At 46.2% G+C, this 21,866-nt stretch overlaps 1 protein-coding gene across 1 annotated transcript in view; it reads left to right on the top strand.

The window, feature by feature from the left end:
* Positions 1–21,436, top strand: part of ARHGAP31 (Rho GTPase activating protein 31) — a 58,086-nt gene extending 36,650 nt beyond the window's left edge. Inside the window, exons 4-12 of the mRNA XM_053455477.1 lie at positions 3,853–3,935; positions 8,061–8,168; positions 9,055–9,206; positions 10,187–10,382; positions 13,996–14,117; positions 14,359–14,418; positions 17,083–17,751; positions 18,003–18,232; positions 19,143–21,436. Coding sequence (XP_053311452.1) covers positions 3,853–3,935; positions 8,061–8,168; positions 9,055–9,206; positions 10,187–10,382; positions 13,996–14,117; positions 14,359–14,418; positions 17,083–17,751; positions 18,003–18,232; positions 19,143–21,419 — 3,897 coding nt within the window. The 3' untranslated portion in view covers positions 21,420–21,436. The remainder of the gene's footprint in view (positions 1–3,852; positions 3,936–8,060; positions 8,169–9,054; positions 9,207–10,186; positions 10,383–13,995; positions 14,118–14,358; positions 14,419–17,082; positions 17,752–18,002; positions 18,233–19,142) is intronic.
* The last annotated feature ends 430 nt before the right edge of the window (positions 21,437–21,866 follow it).

The following is a 21,866-nucleotide window of genomic DNA, read 5'->3' as shown; positions in this document are numbered from 1 at the left end:
CAGAGATACATTTGTCATTTTAAGTGAAGCCTCTTCGGCCCCCCGCCGCCCCGCTCCCGCCGCCCCGCTCCCGCCAGCTATTTTTCATCGGCGCGTTGGGGTCTTTGTTTGTAAATTCTCGGTACTGTATCCTGGAGAGACCCCGTTACAGAAATGTCTCCTTTTTAATGGCTTTTTTTTTTTTTTAAAGTACTTTCATGATATTTATGGAGGACGGAGAGAGGGGATGGAGATCGTCAGCCGGGGGGGGGGGGCTTTCTGACTCCTAAGAAAATAACAAACTGGATTTTTGTCTGTCTGGACCCTGATTTTTGTACAAATTTGTCCCGATTTAAATAAATATGAAAAAAAAAATTGAATATTTTAGGTAAGATACACAATTTTAGCACAACATCTGATGCGATGTTGTGGTCTGGCCCAAAAAGCGCTAGGGAGCCAATTGTACCCTCCATATTTTATAATATGTCTCTGAATGAAAGAGTTAAAATGTTTTAAATTATATCTCTTCGTGTTCAGTAAGGGAAGGTCCTGCGCAACCAAGGTGCTGAAACCAAGTCAGACAGACTCAACCCCACCACATGAAGGATCGTCATTAACATCACGGAGGGCTCACTTGTCTCCTGTCGCTCTCTACTCATATTCTATTCCTTCAAGGCAAGGGGGGGTCTCCAGGAGCCTCCTTGTTACGCATATGGGTAATAAAGGGTTAACACATCCTCGGCCTCTAATGGGCAGAATATTTGAGTGAAATGGGTCTCGTCTGATAACAGGTTCTGGTTCTGGGTCCGGTCAGTAGGAACCTTTGGCAGCCATGGGAATAAGAAGCTTTAAACGTTAACCCCTTAATGGCCCATCATGCTGATTCTATGTATGGATTCATCGACTGGCTCTAATACCGGCCCTCATGTCCACACACAACATATATTAACAGAGTTATGCCCCCCATGCCCTGCAGGGGGCAGCACTGTACGGAAGGGTCACCCTTCTTTTTAGTTATTATCGCTAAGCCTGAAGAGCTGGAGATTCTCATGATATGACATCATTAATAATTTCCCGCCCACATGAAAAGTCATCGCTATGACTTCATCAAGGGCCCCGCTGACTGCGTGTGAATCACGGACGCGCTCAGCCGCACTCGCTTCCGCAGTGTAAAGATTCTTAAGGCAGCTGTGAATCATTCATTCCCGGCCGCCTCCACAGAATGTTACTTTTTTTTTATATATATTTGTTCTGAAAACATTTTTTTCTTATGTCGGGAAGCCGGTCTTTCAAAACAAATCTTTGATTTTATTGTGGGTGTAAATTTTCTGTCAGCTTAAAATTGTGGCCAGATTAGGCAAAAGGGGGGGGGGGGTGGAAAAAATATCTGCTCTACATTTAGTATTTTTTATAGAGGCAATAATGATCTTTAAAAGTTTTTTTATATATACGTATTGAATGGTCCAATGGTGTTGAGATGCGTGGAACACGGTTGGGTTTGGGAGAAAAGGGGTGCATTTTGGCTAAAATAAGTAAAGATTTACAAATCTCAATACATTTTGTGCCGTGTGCCATAGAATTCCAGGTTTGAAGGGAGATGGGAGTGATAAAGGGCCATTGGAACGCAGGAGTGATGGGAGTGATAAAGGGCCATTGGAACCCAGGAGTGATGGGAGTGATAAAGGGCCATTGGAATCCAGGAGTGATAAAGGGCCATTGGAACCCAGGAGTGATGGGAGTGATAAAGGGCCATTGGAACACAGGAGTGATGGAAGTGATAAAGGGCCATTGGAACACAGGAGTGATGGGAGTGATAAAGGGCCATTGGAACACAGGAGTGATAGGAGTGATGGGAGTGATAAAGGGCCATTGGAATCCAGGAGTGATAAAGGGCCATTGGAACACAGGAGTGATGGGAGTGATAAAGGGCCATTGGAACACAGGAGTGATGGGAGTGATAAAGGGCCATTGGAACACAGGAGTGATAGGAGTGATGGGAGTGATAAAGGGCCATTGGAACCCAGGAGTGATGGGAGTGATAAAGGGACTCTGTGCGCCCGTGAAGAGATTCCATTAAAAATCAGCCATTTCCAGCTACAATAGTCAGTTACAACATTAACCCCGTCTGCGCTGGATTTCTGATCAATTTCATGTTATTTTAATAGAAGAAAATGTGCTTTTCTTTCAAAACTTTTGAACGGAAGTGTACATAACATTAAAAAATGCAAAAACATAAATAAAAAAAATTAAACTATTGAAAATTCCCATTTTCTTCTCCAACTTACTGGAAAAATCATTAGCAGAATTTCCGGCACAGGAGTTTTCACTATAAATATTAACAAACATCTGGGGTCTGACTCATAATTAATCTAATATTAAAATAATCTTTGTTAGTGGTTTAATTTCTGGGATAATTTCAGATAAATTCCCTGCCTGCGCATCAGGATAAATATTTTCATTTTTTTTTTTCCGCCGACGGCTGTTTTATTAATGAAACGCGTTGTTTATCTCCATGTAAAACCACAAGCGTCTCCTCGCCAAAAAACATTTGATTAATGACATTGTTGCAACCATCTCCAGCAATTGCTCAAATTACCGTGTTGTTCGGAGAACATGGAAATGAATCAGCTCTCACGGTTTAAGGTAGAGTGTTAGTAATCATATGCTCCGGTGAAAAGCACCGCGTGTTGACGTGTTACACGTGTGTTTGATTTGTGGAAGAGTAATAAAGAAACTCCTTGCGCTGGGCAAACTGCAAAGCCAACGCTATGGCCTCCTGAATTAAGTTCTGCATCGTGTAAAGAGAAGTAAATAAACCTGAAAAACTGCATGAAAAGATTTTTTTTTTTAGATACTAGTGCTGCTTAGCAACAGAGACTTGTCATTCTTCCAAGGCTCTCCCTCTATGTATTACATCACAGCAGCCTGACCTCCTACAGCCAATCCCAGTGCCCTTTAAATTCATGGACCTTCCTGTCATGTCAGAACTTGGCAAGCAGCCAGAGCAGAGCAGCGCAGAGGGGACAAAGGCCGGGCTGAAAGGTTCTCGACATGTGGCTAGCCCGGCCCCCATACACAGCTAGCCCCACCCCGACATATGGCTAGCCCTGCCCTCATGCACAGCTAGCCTCACCTCACATGTAGCTAGCCCGGCCCTCATACACAGCTAGCCCCACCCCGACATATGGCTAGCCCTGCCCTCATGCACAGCTAGCCTCACCTCACATGTAGCTAGCCCCACCCCAACATATGGCTAGCCCTGCCCCTTACAAAGCCACTCCCCAGAAAAGGCAGAGCATAGGTCGGCTCCCCTCGAAAGCCCCCAGGTATGACCATGACCTGTAGCAGAACCAAGTGTTGCGTGATGATATCTGCCATCTTACACTCTTAAACAATGAGGATGGGGCAGGAGAGGAGCCATTGGTTGGCTAATGGGGGGAGCTCTTTTGTTAACTCCCCTAATTATAAAGATCTCCATGTATAAGGTTTACCTTGTATAAGGTACACAAAAAACAACGATCCGTTCCACGCGTGAGGAGAAGACTCGTTAACCACAAAAGTCTCATTTTCACACTTTCCTTCTTTATCTTCAGTCTTTTGTTACAATGTTTGGTTGAGTCCATGGCCAGGTGGCCTCGTCCGTTCCTCTAGCGCTCAAACAGTTGGGATCACCCGTCCGTTCGCTATTGCAGTTGATTGATGTTGTTTAAAGGTCTGGAGACATCTAAAAACCCGCACACCTTGAAAGCCTGCGTGTTCTGCGGGAGAGGTTCCTGTGATGTTCCTGTGATGTTCCTGTGATGTTCCTGTGATGTTCCTGTCATGTTTTGTTCTGCTCAGACTTGATAATCCCCGTGTTTCTCGCATTCCCAGGATGCGGTATCATGCTCCGTGGAGGGAGAACAATTGGCGAGAATACAGAGCGTCATCCAAGAGTTACCCCCGTCCCATTACAGGTGAGCAAGATCTCCTCATCTAAATGCCTCCACTCATTCATACATTCCCATTAATCTGTATCACCCAAGATTCTCTAAAATTGACATATTAATCACAATTGGATCAGCCATAAAAGCTTGGCTGTTTTTTTTTTTTAATATGTGTAAATTAACTAAAAAAAAACTATTTTTGTCATGAAAGAAGAAACAGGATTAAATACAGAATTTTAGATGATAATGGAGACAAAAGTTCTGGAGGACACCTCCGTTGTGGCTTTGCCTTCCTTGGAAGCGACATTGGTGTGCAGGGCAGAGCCGGGGTATTCAAGGGCAGTAATGTTATGCCTGGGGGTATCATTGGAACGTAGGGGTAATTTTATAACATTTGCTAAGTTGTGGCTTTTTGACTTCATGATTCAACCCCTTTTGCCCCAGATTGCTCCCGAGTTTATCTTTAGGCATGACATCCACGGTGACTGACTTCGAAATGGTGCGGTGCTGTGCGGGGCGTTGGGTTGGGTTGGGGGGGCAGGGCCGGCCCAAGACATAATGCCGCCTGGGGCGAAGTTTAAAATGCCGCCCCCCCATTATCTACCCTTCCTCTGCAGCCCCCCCATTATCTATCCTTCCTTTCTATTATCTACCCTTCCTCCCCCCTCCTCCCCCTTTGTACTTACCTTTCAGCAGTCCTGCAGGGAGTCTCCCTGCTCGGTCTCGGTGCCGGCTTGTAATGCTGAGCGCCGGAAATGACGTCATCTTCTGGCGCTCAGCATTACAAGCCGGCACCGAGACCGAGCTAGAGGGCTCGCAGAGGAGAGAGAGGGGCGCCGAGCGGGTACTGACAACTTGGTAAGCGAAAACCACTCGGCGCCCCTCTCTCTCTCCTCCGCTTTAAAAAAAAAAGGGCTTGGGGCAATTGCCCCACTCTGCTCCATGGTAGGGCCGGCCCTGGGGGGGGTTACATACCGTTTAGGACACCCATTGTATTTCTTTAGTGTTTTCTTTACCAAGAGATAAAGACTGGAGTCGGTAAAACCTCCCTGCGGGTCGTACTCGAGGACATTTATCATCTGTCTTCAGAAGCTTGAAGAGTAGAGCCTGACGCGGTTTCAAGCCTTGTTGGTTTCCTGTTATTTTTACTCAACGTCCACAAACCAGATGGGGCAGATGGGTTTACTTATGTGTTCTACGTCACGAAATCCCCCTGTGATTGGGGTTATATTGTGATCTAGAACATTCAGGGTGTACAAGGAATCTTTTGTTACAATTTGTCCAGTTCGCGATGGAACATTTAGACGTCAAGATTCTTTTTTTTTATCCCATCAAGGTAACGTGAGGTTAGGCATTCCGAGCGACACATGCCTATTATAATGCATTGCTGGTCCCTCTGGCTCTTGGAGGGTTAAAAAAACCACCATCAAAAAAACACAGACTTCTGAAATTACCCCAAACTGTGCGCTAGGACCAAAAAAAAAAACACATAAGGACTGTAAATGTGGGAAATTGATCGCGTTCCGATATACAAAGACCCCGGCGTTCTCTATTCCTTCTGCTTTGTGATCCATTAAATAGAAAACACATGGACAGACGATTCTCCTGTTCTGCGGGGTCCTTAAGATCTCTCCAAGTCGGGAAATAATTAATCTGGTTGCAGTTTTGGAAGGACTGACCCTCGTTCCAATCTTATAACGAATGCCCACGGCGCCATATTGGTCCAAGAGGAGACGGGGCAACAGCAGAGTTATTCCATAAAGGAAGTGATGCAGGGGGCATTCTGTTAAATATTACGGTGCAAACGGGTGGCGGTGACAGCTGTGATGGGGTAAAATGTCTTGGATGGGCGGTCTAGGGTGGGCGGCAGTCCTTGTGCTGGAAAACCACGGGCCGGATCGCCCTCTTGGCTGATCCGGTCTCCTGGCGTGTTGATGCTCAATGGGTCTGTTGCTTAGCATTTTGGGACATGCATCGGTCAAACAGGGCGCCCCACTCAGAACCCAGCAATATGAGTTATTTATGCCTTAAAGCGCTGACCTACGCAGCATTCGCTAGCATACAGCGCGGCTTTCTGTATGGGAAAAGATTGTTGTCCCGGTGAGGAGGAAAAAGAGTGACTGATGTGAGCGTTCCAAATCGGAATTGAATGTAGGAGTAATGGCAGCGGGTTCCAGCTGAAGCCCAGCAGATCGACGCTCGGCACTGCTCTAAAACGCTCCCACTCACACGCGATTGTTAAAAATAACGGCTACGAGGTTAGCAAGGGAAGAAGTCGCCTCCTGTAGTCTTGGTAACAAATATGAGAAAAGCAGAAGTTTTACGGACAACTTCTGACATAATCGTAAGACAGCTGACTTTCACCACAGGCGGGAACTCTATTATTGTGGGGGGGGTGCTGCCAGGGGCCTAACTAGAAACCAAAGGGTACCAGAGGCCGCCCTGACCATCTTTGCCCTCAAATAGCTTGTCTGTGCCATCTGTGCCCCCAAACAGCCTGCCTGTGCCCCTGCTGACACCACTTGCCCGCAGGGGTGGTGTGTCTCTCTGTGTGTAGACTGATGTTACCCGCACCGAGCAGAGTTTAAGGGGCAAATAAGTGGGCAAAGTACTCCGCGGACCCTGTTGACCATGATTGTTATGCCTCTGGATCAAGCAACGCTTCTTTGCTTTTCAGTCTCGCAGGAAGACGCCGGGACCCCTGACTTTCCTTCATCGGGAAAAATGGGCAGATAAGAATGTTTTTCATACCCAAATTAAGCGTTGCGCATGCATAAAGTGGTAGATAAGGTGGCAGAAAATGTTATGATGTCATTGCAATAATGACATAATGTGTACCGACTCCTACGTGACCCTGACGGATGCCGCTAGGTATAGTACATTTTTACAGTTGTTATTGTTACATAATTACATTGCTCATCTCTGGGCATTTTTGGAATTCCGCCCATCCCCCCCTCCCCACCTTTAGCGTATAGCCGGTGCTAATTTTAAACAATGGTACGGCGTGGATATCTGGGCGCCCTGCACCTTATATAGTGTTCGCTATCGATTGTCGGGGGAGAGCTGGAATTCTTCTCCCGTACGACGCGCGAGGCACGCGTAAACACAGAATAGATCCCCGCTCCTCTGTAAACACGCTCATGGATCACGGCACGGACTCGGACCACTCTTATATACAGCGTTATAAATGCTGCCGCGGTTTTTAGACCCCCCTGTACAAACATAAAGATTTATAGGCTTCTGCTGCGGAGACGTAAGCCTCTGCGGCGTTCGGCTCTGGTTTATTTACACTGCGGCTTCACAACGTGTTTTGGAACGTAATCCTAAAATGGTTCTGATCGGCTGACGGGGGCCCCCGGAGCAAGCGAACGGATATTCGGTAAGCCGCGGCTAAGCTTGAGTGTTGACTCACCAGCGGATTACCAGTCATCAGCAGCCTTGGCGGAAGGGCTGACAATCTAGGGCTGGGAAAATATGTAATGGGCTCATTCTAACCCTAACCGGGATGAACAAGAGGATGAAAAGCCTCACTAATGAACATGGAAAACCAACTCACATTATAGGATAGGGCAGCAGAAAAAGGGTTTATAGCTGCCCAGAATACCCCAAACTCTGATGCCTTCACAGCCATATTGTCATGTCCCCATCCATCAGTTCGACACATTATATCATCTCAGAAAGGGTTAATTATACACACACATACAGGATTTTGCATGCCAGCGGTGGAGATGTTAACTTCACACAGCACAGTAGTCCAGCACCTAAGAGATTAACTACGCAAAAGAGTGAAAGTTTCCCTTCGGCTTTGAAGGGGTTAACTAGAGACATATGAACGTTTTGCACCCAGCACCGAAGAGGTTAACCACACACACGTGGATGTTTTGCACTCCAGCATCAGAGGTTACCTGCGCTGCGATGCTGCTTTGCCGCTGCCTGCATTGTGTAGACAGTCGGAGGGGAGGCTGCCGTTCCCAGGTGCTGTTACATTGTTACTGTCAGCAAGGAGCCAGCTATGCAGAGGAGACACCGGGCTGTCCTAAAACAGACTCCTCTCTATCCAATCTGTCTTCACCTTTTAGGTCGGGTACCGGTGTCTATTAGATAGAGGTGAGTTTTGCTCTCTTGTTCACGTCTCCCTTTCCTTTAATCTCGCAGGACTCTGGAATACCTGAGCAACCACCTGACTAACATAGCGTCGCACAGCTCCATGACAAACATGCACATCCGAAACCTGGCGCTCGTCTGGGCGCCCAATCTGCTCAGGTATGTCTTGCCTTCTAAGGCCTATCCCATGCATCTTTAAATCCCCTCACTGTATCACCCTCTACCACTTCTACTGGGAGACTACTTCAGGACCAGATAGAATTAGAACCCCAAACACACTTACACACTCATGCTAACACACGCATACACACTCATGCTAACACACGCATACACACTCATGCTAACACACGCATACAAACTTATGGTAACACACGCACACACACTCATGGTAACACGCATACACACTCATGCTAAGACACTTACGCATACACACTCATGCTAACACACGCATACACACTCATGCTAACACACGCATACACACTCATGCTAACACACGCATACAAACTTATGGTAACACACGCACACACACTCATGGTAACACGCATGAACACTCATGCTAAGACACTTACGCATACGCACTCATGCTAACACACTTAAGCATACACACTCATGCTAACGCACGCATACACACTCATACTAACACATACGCGCTGTCACACATACATCCACTCTAACATACATAAAACCAAGGATTACAATTTGAGTCTTTACAGCAGAAAAAAACGGGCAGACTAGACAGGGCCGAATGGGGCCGAACTGCCGGCAGATTCTGTTTCTATTGTTCACCTTCCTATAAAAACATTGGGGGTCCAGCCAGTGGGATCATTCCATTAGTTGCTATGCCGATAAAACCACTTTCAGAATTCACATTCGAGTCCACTCGGTGACGAGTCAACCCTACGAGTATCTTCATGGCTTTGTGCCTTAGCTGTCCTCCCGGGGGATGTCACGGAGAGAGAGGACCCAAAATCTTGATCCATACATTTCACTGTATGATCAGTGATCACCGAGGGGATTGCTTCATAAGTTATTTTTTTATTGCCAGGTCAAAAGAGATAGAAGATGCCGGATGTAACGGCGACGCGGCGTTCCTCGAGGTGCGGGTACAACAGGTGGTCATTGAGTTCATCCTCAACAACGTGAAGCAGATCTTTAAGAAGAACGGAACGCCATCGCCCGAGCTGTGTCCGAGGGACGGTAAGGGACACCATGGGGCTGTTTCACCTGGGAGTTTTTTTGTAGTCCGACTGATGATGAGAATTGCAGTCGCCATCAATGAACCTTGGGTTAGTTATTCATTTATTAGCCTCATCGGACCGTTTACAGGACCATTGTGTTTCATCTGTGCACGCCATTCAATCCATAAACGAGACTTATTGTCTATTCACCTTAAATATTGCGTGCAGAAGAATCACAGAGATATTTTATTTAACGTTCTTCCTGACGTCTCCATAATATAATAAAACTATTTGAAAGTTTAAACCTTTCAGTAAACTTCTATATATTTTCCCGATGTCCGCCTTTACAAATGCAGGCTTCGTGTCTATTAATAAAATAAGCCGGTTCCTATACGCACCTTCCTGTCCTGCCCTTGGGGTGACCTTGTGCATATAGCTGCTGGCACTATCGCCTTTCTTTGTGTTATCGCTGTGGAAATTTCTGCTCCGTGCCAAGAATGATCGTTTGTTCTTTTTTTTTTTTTGTTCCGTTCCTGCTTTTTCGAATCTCTCGATTTGTCCTTAAGGAGAGAGTCGAGTGGCCCTCGGAATTTGGCTCGCGAAACATCTGCGATCCTCAAACACGTATTTGTTCTTCAAGGCGCTTCTTGTTTGGCTGCCAAGTCGGCAAAGTGATGAAGTATTATTTTATTATGTAAGAAAGGTGATGACTTACAGCTTGGATCTCACTTGTCCTTGGTTAAAAAAAAAAGATGGGGTCTTTAGCTGTAGTTGATACCTTTTTTTTTGGCCAACTTAGTAAAAGATATTAAGTTACATGAGCTTTTGGAACCTCGGAGGTCTTCTTCAGATCAAATGGTGACATCACATGGCCAACAAGGCCTACTCTGAGTCTTGATTGGTTGCTCCTCGGTCGTCAGGGTGGTATGAATCAGCGTAACACTAAGCTAGAAGCCCTTGTACATATAGTGTGGTAAATGTGGCTCTCTTTCTCCCTAGAGTGTAGAGTGATGAAGAGTATGACCTTGCCGTCTGGATCTCTGCCCATGAAACTGGTCAGCTTGAAGGAAGCTCAAGCCATGAGTCTGTCGGCCACACATCCCGCCCGCAAGGAGAGGAGGGAAAACAGCCTGCCGGAGATTGTCCCCGTCACCGGAACCCTATTCCACACGGTCATCGATCTACCTGAAAACAAGTGAGTCCCGTGTCATGTCCTGCTGTGTATGATGGTGGACCAGCTGAGGTGGAAGCATTGTGAGGTTACTAGTGTGGAGATGCTGTGAGTAACTTGTGTAGAGCGACTGTGACGTAGCCAGATGTGGAAGAATGTTCCAAGTTTAACGTAGTGGAGCCATCGTAAGGTAACTGGTTTGGAGGTGTTCTTGGGTTACTGGTATGGAGACATCATGAGGTTACTGGTGTGAAGGTGTTCCAAGGTTACTGGTGTGGAGGCATCGTGAGGTTACCGGTCTGGAGCCTTCATAAGGTTACTGGTGTGGGGGTATCGTTAGGTTACTGGTGTGGAGGTATCGTTAGGTTACTGGTGTGGAGGCATCGTGAGGTTACTGGTGTGGAGCCATCGTGAGGTTGCTGGTGTGGAGGTATCGTGAGGTTACTGGTGTGGAGCCATCGTAATGTTACTGGTGTGGAGCCATCGTTAGGTTGCTGGTGTGGAGCCATCGTGAGGTTACTGGTGTGGAGCCATCGTGAGGTTACTGGTGTGGAGCCATCGTAATGTTACTGGTGTGGAGCCATCGTTAGGTTACTGGTGTGGAGCCATCGTGAGGTTACTGGTGTGGAGGTATCGTTAGGTTACTGGTGTGGAGCCATCGTGAGGTTACCGGTGTGGACTTCAAACCGGACAAGCCCGTGGGCCAAGCGCGGGGCCCATGGATTGTCAGCTCCTCTGTACAGGGCCCTCCTCTCCTGTTTGCCTACTGTACAGCGCTACAGAATAGGATGTCGCTATATAAATATATATATGTATAAATATATAGTAACGTGGCCGGGGTGCGTGATCGCGCTGCGTGTCACATTCTGTATACAGGATTATTGCTGCGCTTCCTCTCGGCCGCGTCCCCCTATTGTTTCCTTGCACTCACATTACAATGGAACTTATCGCAGGAAGTGCTGGCTCCTCCTACTTCCTGCACAGAGGGAAGGTCACCTAGTCCTACCGGGAGGTCATACACTGATATTTAAAGGGACAGTACCACAAAATATATATTATTATTCATCTGCCAATGTAATGTGGCTTTAAAATGTGCAATTATTTTTTTATATATATATTTAGGTAATTTACAAAAAAAACTGTATGTATACGATGATGGGGGGGACAAGACAGAACGAGAAAAAAGAAAAGAAAGAGAGAAGTCCATATACAGGAGCATCAGAGAAGCAAAATACCAGCCCTTAATATACCCCGTACAGCCCTGTACAATGCACTTTTAATAAGGGTTGTTTCCCGTGGGTGAGATTAATAGAGAAGGACAGCTCCACAGTTCTGTATCGTGTGTTTAGAAAGCGCGCTCCTCGCCGCAAACATAGAAGAAAAGGTAAAAAATCCGGGGACATGGAGCGCCTCGGCTCTGATCACAAAGGCTTGCGATCCGTGTCACCAGCGGCGAGGATTCTCTGGATGATGGAACAGATTGCGTTGTCGTGTGATCAGCGTGTGCCCGATCCGCTACACGGGTTAACACGGCCTCAGCCGGAGAGCTGATCAAACATGGATAAGAAGCAGAAACGGAGCGGCCGCTCCCCAGCTGCTCCAGTTAGCTCGGCTCTGACACAACGGGCTCCGGCTGGACGGAGGAAGCGGGGGCTACCGGATAATTAGCGGCTGGCACAAAGACTGCCCCCCCCCCGCGAATTCACAACTAATCACCAAATCTCTTATTAGATCGCAATTTCATTTTATTCCGCTTTATTATGAGATCATTACTATATATTTTTTTATTATTTCCTGATAATCGGCGGCGTCTGAAGGTTTTGATAACCTGCTGTTCATAGTAATCCTGAAGAAGAGGTCTAGGTGGTCTCCAAAGCTTGCAATCTATTACAACGCTGCGAGCCAGTAGGGTTTTTTTTTTATTGTTTCTGTCCAAATTATTATGTAAATTCAAAGAAAAAAAATGGTATTAAGATATTTAATCTGCCCGGGAATGTATTAAAGCTAGGTTTTTCTAGATAAAACTCCCATCCAAAACAGACAATAATTTCTTTACTTATATATATTTTTTTCCGGATTTTTTTCTGGAAGATCGGCCCCATTCGGCCCCCGTCTACTCGCCCGTTTCTCCTGCTGTAAAGACTCAAACCTTAATCAGTCGTTGGTCTCGTCTTAGATTCAGGAGCCGTATGTCTGTCCCATGCATGCTTAATCCCCTCACTGTATTACCCTCTACCACTTCTGCTGGGAGGCTGTTCCACTTATCTACTGCTCTATTAGTAAAGTAAAACATTTGCTTACATGTCATCTCACAAACAAGAGGGGTAGACAGCAACGAGGGTTAACGGGTTCAGAAGCCAATCAGTAGCTGAGGATAGACCTCTAACCTTCAGATAGTTTAATGAAACGCATCCAATCGTCATACAAACCCTACTGCGTTACCAATAAATGGATAGAGAACGGGGACTGTGAAGGAATGCTGCCTCCTAGTGGTGTTTGTTTGAACTACAAGATTCCAAGATTTGTCTGTTTTATATTAAAACATAGAACCTGCCGGCAGATCGGCCCCCATCCGGCCCCCGTCTAGTCGCCCGTTTCTCCTGCAGTAAAGACTCAAACCTTACTCAATCGTTGGTCTCGTCTTAGATTCAGGAGCCGTATGTCTGTCCCATGCATGTTTAATACCCTCACTGTATTACCCTCTACCACCTCTGCTGGGAGGCTGTCCCACTCTTATTAACGGAGACTAATCCTGACAGCATGATGACAGGTGGCATGGGGGGGGGCATGTTATATTCTGCACTGGGTTAGCATTAGCAGCACCAGAATAACCTGCTTCCTTGGGCTAAAAAAAAGTATGATTTGGTGCTGAAATGTAATATATATAGGTGTTTAAATAAAAAATAGAGGGTCAGGGGCTTTGATGTAATGGAGGGATGAGCAGGTGGAAGATAAGTAGAACAGCCTCCCAGCAGACGTGGTAAAGGCGATCCTGCATGTTACATAAAGTAAATTCAAAACAAAGATCTGTCATTGTATTAAGCAAAAGAGGAACGGCCTCCCCACAGAGGTGGTAGAACCTAATATAGTGCAGGAGTTTAAACATGCTTGGGATAGGAGTATGGCTGCAGAATCTAGATGAGATTGTCACGTTATAGAAGCCACAAGCGCCCTCATATTCATAATCTCAGAGTTTAATTATAACGAGTTTATAAAAGAAGTCTCAGCCTTTGTTTGTAAGAAACAGCGGAATTATAATAAGCGCCGATGGCCTCGGAGCCGAAGGACTGCAAACAATTTGTATAGCTTTTGGGTTTTTACGTTTAAATAAGTTAATATTTCCTGTTTCTTAGCTAGCAGGTGATTCCCGGAATCAGATCAGCTACAGAAAACAGAAAAGCAGATCAGGCAGAGGAGCGGGGGGGGGCTGGATTCATTTTTCTCCCCTTCCCAAAATTGATGTATAATTTCTGCGGGTTCATCAAATATGGAAAAGGAGAAATCGCAGTTTAACAAACATGGTAAAAATGACAAATATTCTGTGCTGCGAACGTCAGGACTGCTACGGGGGATTTGGGTGATATAAGCAGAGAGTCCATTAAATATGCCCCCCCCCTTCCCACTTCTGTTTTTCCAGGAGGAAACTTTCCACCAAGTCAAAGAAATGGAAATCTATATTTAATCTGGGGCGCTCCGAGTCCAAATCCAAGCTGAGCCGCAACGGAAGCGTCTTTGTGCGAGGGCAGAAGGAAGGGAACGGTAAGATCGCCATAACCCCACTCAAACCTTAATCCGTCGTTGGTCTCATTCCCTCTACCACTTCTGCTGGAAGTCTGCTCCACGTATCCACCACCCACCCTTACATCACACCTAAGCTTCTAATTGTTAGACTACATTAAGAATGTAATAACATTTAGAACAAGCAGTGCTACATGTTGTATGATTTTTTTTTACTCCTCAACACGTATGACACTAACATGACAAATGTTTCCCTTTGCAGAGAAAGCCACCATTCGTCCCGCCAAAAGTATGGATTCTCTGTGCTCCCTGCCGGCAGACGGTGAGTCTGAAAGCGGGTAACGGACTGTAAATCATTTGAAAAGCCATGATATCACAATACGTGTCACTCGTACGCTTCAACCCGTTAAACCATTGGATTGATGACATTGTGTTTTTCCGCTGCAACAGCAACAAAGCTCTTCAACCAATGAGAGACGTCGCCTCCCGTCACATGACTACAAGCGGATATTAATCCGAATCAAAAATGAAAATGGGGAAAATAACGACTTCCATGCGAAATTAATAGGAATACCGTTTCTAGCACATGTAACAATATGTGTAACGATACGTGTAATAATACATGTAACAATATGTGTAATAATACATGTAACGATACGTGTAACGATACATGTAACAATATGTGTAACAATACATGTAATCGTCATAATAAGTAACGTAGAATGCAAAAAGCCCAAACAATGTATGGTTTTTGTTTAATTTATTTTTGAAACAATACATTTAAAAATACAAAAAAAATATATAAACTACCAGTTTGATGAAATGTAGCCAACTAGTCCAGAGCTCCTGACCAGGGATGGGCAACATCCAGGCGTCCATTTACAGCCCCAGCATGAGGAGACATTATTGCAGATAATCGCTTGGATAGCTGAATGTTCTCCTTCGGATGTCCAGTGATTAGGACATTTCATCTCATTCTTTTCTTGCCCTCCGCTAGGCCCAGGAGCTCTTCCCCCCAGTTGTGAGCAGGGCCATCCCTTGGGTTTCTCCTAGATGAACCATGTCTTTAATGCCCCAGCGCATGCACATCTCATCGGAGAAACCAGGTGGAGATGCCACCAACCACCACTTCTATCAACCCAGCGCTCTACACAGCCACCTATCACCTATCACACCTATCACACCTATCACATCACCTATCACACCTATCACATCACCTATCACACCTATCACACCTATCACATCACCTATCACACCTATCACATCACTTATCACACCTATCACATCACCTATCACACCTATCACATCACCTATCACACCTATCACATCACCTATAACACCTATCACATCACCTATCATACCTATCACATCACCTATCATACCTATCACATCACCTATCATCACACCTATCACATCACCTATCACACCTATCACATCACCTATCACACCTATCACACCTATCACATCACCTATCACACCTATCACATCACCTATCACACCTATCACATCACCTATAACACCTATCACATCACCTATCACACCTATCACATCACTTATCACACCTATCACATTACCTATCACACCTATCACATCACCTATAACACCTATCACATCACCTATCATACCTATCACATCACCTATCATACCTATCACATCACCTATCATCACACCTATCACATCACCTATCACACCTATCACATCACCTATCACACCTATCACACCTATCACATCACCTATCACACCTATCACATCACCTATCACACCTATCACATCACCTATCACACCTATCACATCACCTATAACACCTATCACATCACCTATCACACCTATCACATCACCTATCATCACACCTATCACATCACCTACCACACCTATCACATCACCTATCACACCTATCACATCACCTATCATCACACCTATCACATCACCTATCATCACACCTATCACATCACCTATAACACCTATCACATCACCTATCACACCTATAAGATCACTTATCACACCTATCACATCACCTATCACACCTATCACATCACCTATCACACCTATCACATCACCTATAACCAGAGGCAGGACCTGGATCCAAGGAGATATCTCTTTCACCTGTTCCTTTCCCCGTCTCCTCTCGGCCCACGTCCATCCATATAATCCCTCTACCCCCTTCACGCCGGCGCATGTTCATCTTAATGTAAACGCGCGTCCATTGTTTAAAAAAAGAACTCAAAACACAGATCGCACACTTCCTCCCTCTTCTTCCCTGTTTACTGTTTGACTTCCAGATCGTGACTTCTGCCAAGATATTTAGACTTACTGTCACCCCGTCTCCTCCCCGCCATATCTGAAGGTCACGTCTCTGCTTGTCCTCACGGTTCCTCCACCTTTCTGTGCTTGTGATTATCTGCTGGCTAATATTAACCGTTCCCGACATCTCTCTCCCCTCTCCTCCCCCAACAGCTTTTCCTTCCGACTCTCCGAAACGCGCTGAATTTATTGAAGAACTTCACGAAATACAAGAAACCAGATTCTGCTTCACATGGGACTCATTTCTAAAGACCCCTCTCCTTCCTTCTCACGGGTTATTAACTTCCCTGTATCAGGGCTAACCCTAGGAGGTTTTTTTTTCAGCAAAAAGGGATTAGTTGGCCCTGTATAATGTATTGTTTAATAGATGAGGAGACTTTCAAGAAATCTTACTGGTTGGACTATTCTATACGGGGCCAACTACGCTGTTCTTGCAGAAGAAGCTCCCTTGGGGTCGCCATTCAGCATCCATACCGGTCAGGATTGTCTGCTGCTGACTCCTGTTTAGTCATTTGTTCTGTTCGGCCCCATCCGGCCCCCGTCTAGTCTGCCCGTTTCTCCTGCTGTAAAGACTCAAACCTTAATCAGTCGTTGGTGTCGTCGTAGATTCAGGAGCCGGATGTCTATCCCGCGCATGTTTAATTGATCTTTTTGTTAATTGTGGTTTCGTGTTTCCTAATTTTAGGGGAAGAGGAGAAAGTCAGCCGATTCAAGCGGTCGGTGGGGACCGGAGGCTTCTTCATACCGATGTCAAAGTCCCGAGCCACCGGCAGCGCAAGCACTTACGACGTCAGGAAACCGGAGAGCGAATACAGCACGGAAGAAATTACTGGCGCTACGGGAGGTTCACCGTCCAACCACGACAGATCCAATCCCAAAACCCCCCAAGCGAAGCCCCCACCCGAGCAGATGAAGGTCTTCCGAGTTGAAGACGAAGCGGAGAACGAGCAGATCTCCCCAAAAGTCAGGAAGTTGTTTTACGCTTCCAGCGACGGAGCCGCCAAATCCAGTTTCCCCGCCAGCCTTTTTCCCTTGGAAGCTTCTCCCAGACACCAGAGGAAAGCCATCAACATCTCGGAACCGTTTGCCGTGTCGGTGCCACTCCGAGTGTCCGCCGTCATCAGTAACAACAGCACCCCCTGCAGAGGAACCTCGAAAGAACGCCCGCTCCTGTCCAGCTTGGAAGAATTACCTTTGTTAGAGCCGAACGCGGGGGCCAAATCCCCAGTTTTGGACCTACTGAGCAATCCTGCTTCAAAAGACAAAGCTCCTGCGCCAAACTCTGGCGGGGAGGCAGCTCAGGAGGGACCGAAGCAGCCGTGCCCAAAAGATTTAGATTCTCAAAACCCGACAGGTAAAGGAACGCGCTGGGATCCTCACCATGAACTGTCCAAACTCGCAGAATCCTAACATTCCGGACGCGTTCTATTGGTTTTTGGTGTTCGGAATTTACACAAAAATACCAAAATATGAATGGTTTGCCCAAACATTTAACATTTTTCTAAGTACGACTTCCGCCTCTTTTAAGTCGGTACTCTAAATACATATATATTAGGCGTTATTTAAGCATTGATATTGAATTTTCTTTTTTTATATGATTTTTAGGTTCCATGTTAGATGACGCAACCAAGTATATCTGGGAAGGATCCCCGGAGAGGACGGAAGTTGAGGGCGCAGGCTCTGGCCCTCTGTCGGAAAGCAGGTCAAACGAACTCGTGTCAATCAGTGAGCTGGAGAAAGTATTAAGCTTGGAGTCGAATGGCCCAGAGACGGTCGGCACTCGGCAGAGAGAGACCTCGGGGAGCGACAGCGAGGAGCTGTTTGACAACGATCAGGTCGGTATTGCATTGCGTGGTTAAAGAGCACCTACGTGTTTCGTCATCATACCTGGGAACTTCTGGACTCCGGCTACCCGGAGCCTTCCCTTGCGGGACGCGGCCAGGACTGTTCCCGCTGACATCGGGGGCGTTCCCGCTGACGTCGGGGGCGTTCCCGCTGACGGCAGTGGGAAACACCCCCATTTAAAGGGGAAATGGGCGGGGAGTGGGGCGTGTCAAGACCCCGCTCCCACGACCCGGAGCATTTGGGTCTTGAACCGGAGAAGTGGGGCTTCACCCGGCAATCTCCGGGCAAACCCGTAGAGTTCCCAGGTATGCTCATCATCCTTAATCCTTTAATACATATGATAGCTGAAGGTCCCCCCCTTTTTATATATGTGACGAGATTCAGCAGGACCCCTCTATGTATTCGACTCTTTCCCTGCCCCCCAGCTTCTTGGTTTGCAGGCGATGCATTCAGCTGGATGCATCTCTTCCTTACCTCTGTACATGATCGCCATACCCAACGACACCCGGCTCCAGCTCGGCATCATGGGAGACTTCAGGGGCTCTAACGAGACCACCTATTTGCATGCCTGCAAAGAGCTGTTATTCACTTCAGTGTTTTCTTGTCTCTGATTGGTTTCTTCAAGCAGCCAACCACAGAGGGAGTGGTGTGCTGCAGCCCTGGAACTGCAGCTTCTCACACTTTTTTAGGGGGGGGGTATATAGTAAATGGTTGGAATGATTGTATAAATTGTTTCAAGTCGTTTGAATTTGCAGCTCTTGTTGGCTGAACTGCAACGTGGAGTATTTAAGTAATACATAATCTGCTCTGCCTTTTCTTTATCTAACATTCCCTAATTTAGTGTTTTCCCCCCCAAATACAAAATATGTGTAATTGTTGTTTGTGCTTCTTCGTTGCTAGGACGACGATGCTTCCATCACCCTGATAGATCCTTTATGGACCGATTTACAACAAGAGCTGAAGATAATTGAATCAGAAGAGCTTCCAGTACCGTCAGACTACGCATCGGAGATCAGCCAAGTTCCGTCGCCATCTGGCCGGATCGAAGAGGCGCCTGGTTCTTTCAAACCAAACGCCCATTCGGATAGATCTAGCAATGACCTTCCTGTACCCGAAAGTAATCATACCGATATTTTTAATTCCCTAATACTGGTTCATGTCGGTTTGGAAGACGAAAACGGAAACGAAAAGGAAGAATCGAAGTCTTTGGGTCAACGAGAACTGGAAAAATTGATGACACCATCTTCTCCTGGTGTTACCCACAGCTGCAGCACTGATGTTCCTCTACCTCAAGAGATACCCCAATATGTGGAACAAGAAGAACCTTTTATTAGTGTTAGAGATGTATGGCAAAGTCCTCACCCATCGTCGATGGATCAGAAGGATAAGGGTCGAGGCTTTACTGAAAAGGAAAAAGATGGTAATTTGCAGGTTGCTCCCAACATTGACTCGGTCAACAGAGAAGAAGACTCGAAAGTAAAGAGTACTCAGAGGAAATCGAATGAGTCTTTGGAAAATGAAGAAGATATTGAGACAGATGGCATACATGCGTTCGAACTGGAGGAGGTTTGGGAAGATCATCAATGGGTGACGAGTCCTTTACACTCTCCAAAGTTAAAGAACGTTCTAGAGAACGACACCCAAATGATACAGCCTAAGAGGAGAGGAACAACCGGGGAACTTTATAAGAGGCCAGAGTTTACTCGAAGTTTGTCGCTGGATAGTAAAGACACTCGTACCAGTCAATGGACGCTTAGACATACAGCGCTGGGCAAAGCTGACGGGGTTCTTCATGTAAGGTCAGAAACCAATAACTTATTGAAACCGGTTTTACAAAATGACCCGGCCCAACTCGGCCAGAAATCTTTCAAACGCCCCGAGTTACCGGTGTTTGGGAAAAAGAACGAGTCCCGAGAAGTGCAAGAAACGTCTGAAGGGCAACAGATCCAGCCTGTTTTAGATACCTGCTGCGTGAAGAACAAGGAGTCACCAAGCTCCAAACGGCTGTTACCTGCGTCGCCCGTAAATTCTGCTGAAGGTTCTTCCAAAGCGCCAAGTGGGAATAACTTAGAAACCATTTACAATCCAGAGAAATCGGTAAAAATCAGCACCGGTAGCAATGAAGATGCGGTTGGGAAGTCCAAAACCAGACCTTCATCTTTGACACTGGATCCCTCCATTACAACAGGCGCTCATTTTCCACTTGAAAAGGCGCATTCTGCAAGCACTGTTCAAGGTCAACCAATGGAGCCAACGAACGCAGGCTCAAAATTATCCACATCTGAAAGATCGACGCACGTGACAGAGTGGAAAGATGAATCCTGGAAGCTCCAGCCTCGCTTACAAACCCAGGCTCCGGAGCTGGAGTCCACGCCGTCTACTCATGGTCCATCAGGTCGTCGGAACTCTGCGCCGGTGAGCGTGTCAGCAGTGAGAGCCTCTTTCATGATAAAAATGTGCCAGGCTAAAGCTGTGCCTGTGATCCCCCCTAAAGTTCAGTACACCCAAATCCCCCAGCCCTTACAGACTGTAAACGTCGATTGTGAAGTTTCTCCACCTGAGAAGAAACATACGGCGGCGGCGCCTTCGGATTGTAACTCTACTCCACAGCAAGCTGTATCATCGAGCACGGGGTGCAATGACGTTCCACAGAGTCCAAAACCCGAGAAGAAAGCCATAGAGGAGAAGGAGAACAATGACCCAGTCTCATCAGACTCTTTCCCGTTTAGCAGTTTAAACTCAACCTCAGACAGCAACCATGTTCCTGCCCAAGAGCATCCCGTCCTACGTCGGAAGCGCACCTCTGATGGGGAATCTACTGCAGACACCCCCTGGTCTTCCAAAATTGAGCGATCTTCAGGAATATCAAAGACTTCTTTCAGGTCCAGACCAGGAAGGCCTCAAAGCCTCATTCTCTTTAGTCCACCGTTCCCAATTATGGACCATCCTTCCCCGGCCGACTCGAAAATCATGTTCACGCCTTTAAAGAACCCGTGTCAGGCGTCCTCTCAAGAGACAACGCCTGAAAACCAGAGGACCCCCGACGGAGTCATTCTCAGGAACAAACTGACAATCCCCAAAAACGGCCAGCGATTAGAAACGTCCACCAGCTGTTTCTATCAACCGCAGAGAAGATCTGTAATCCTCGACAGCCGAAGCGGAAGGCAGATAGAATAGTGACTGCGCGAGACGTCAACCTTTCGTACTTTGCTTGTACTTTCCAAAGACGGCGAAATGTTCTGTGTGATTCGGGGGATACGTTGCCTCATCTTATCTTGGATCTCAAGTTTTATGTTATATTGTTACTGGGTATTTTTTATCTACGTCTCTATACAATCTCATAGTAAAATCATTTTTTATGTTAATTTAAGTACATATGAACCCCCCCCCCTCGTTATCCAATTTATTGATTGCAAAAATTCAGATTTTCTGGATTTTTTCCCCCAGTATTCTGTGCTTTTCTATAGCGCTACAAATTCTTTTATTTCTATAATATGAAGAATTACATAAGTACCCCTTCTGAGCCCATGTTCATACCATGTGTTATTCTGCTTATTTTTTGGGACCTTTTATACTCATTTTCTTGAATTTTCTAATTTTTGGAAACTGTAGTTGATTTCAACT

Source organism: Spea bombifrons, chromosome 2 (genome assembly GCF_027358695.1).
Source record: "Spea bombifrons isolate aSpeBom1 chromosome 2, aSpeBom1.2.pri, whole genome shotgun sequence".
NCBI classification, from domain to species: Eukaryota; Metazoa; Chordata; class Amphibia; order Anura; family Pelobatidae; genus Spea; species Spea bombifrons.
Note: the sequence above shows the minus strand (reverse complement) of the source record. Positions and strands in the feature narration are given on the sequence as shown.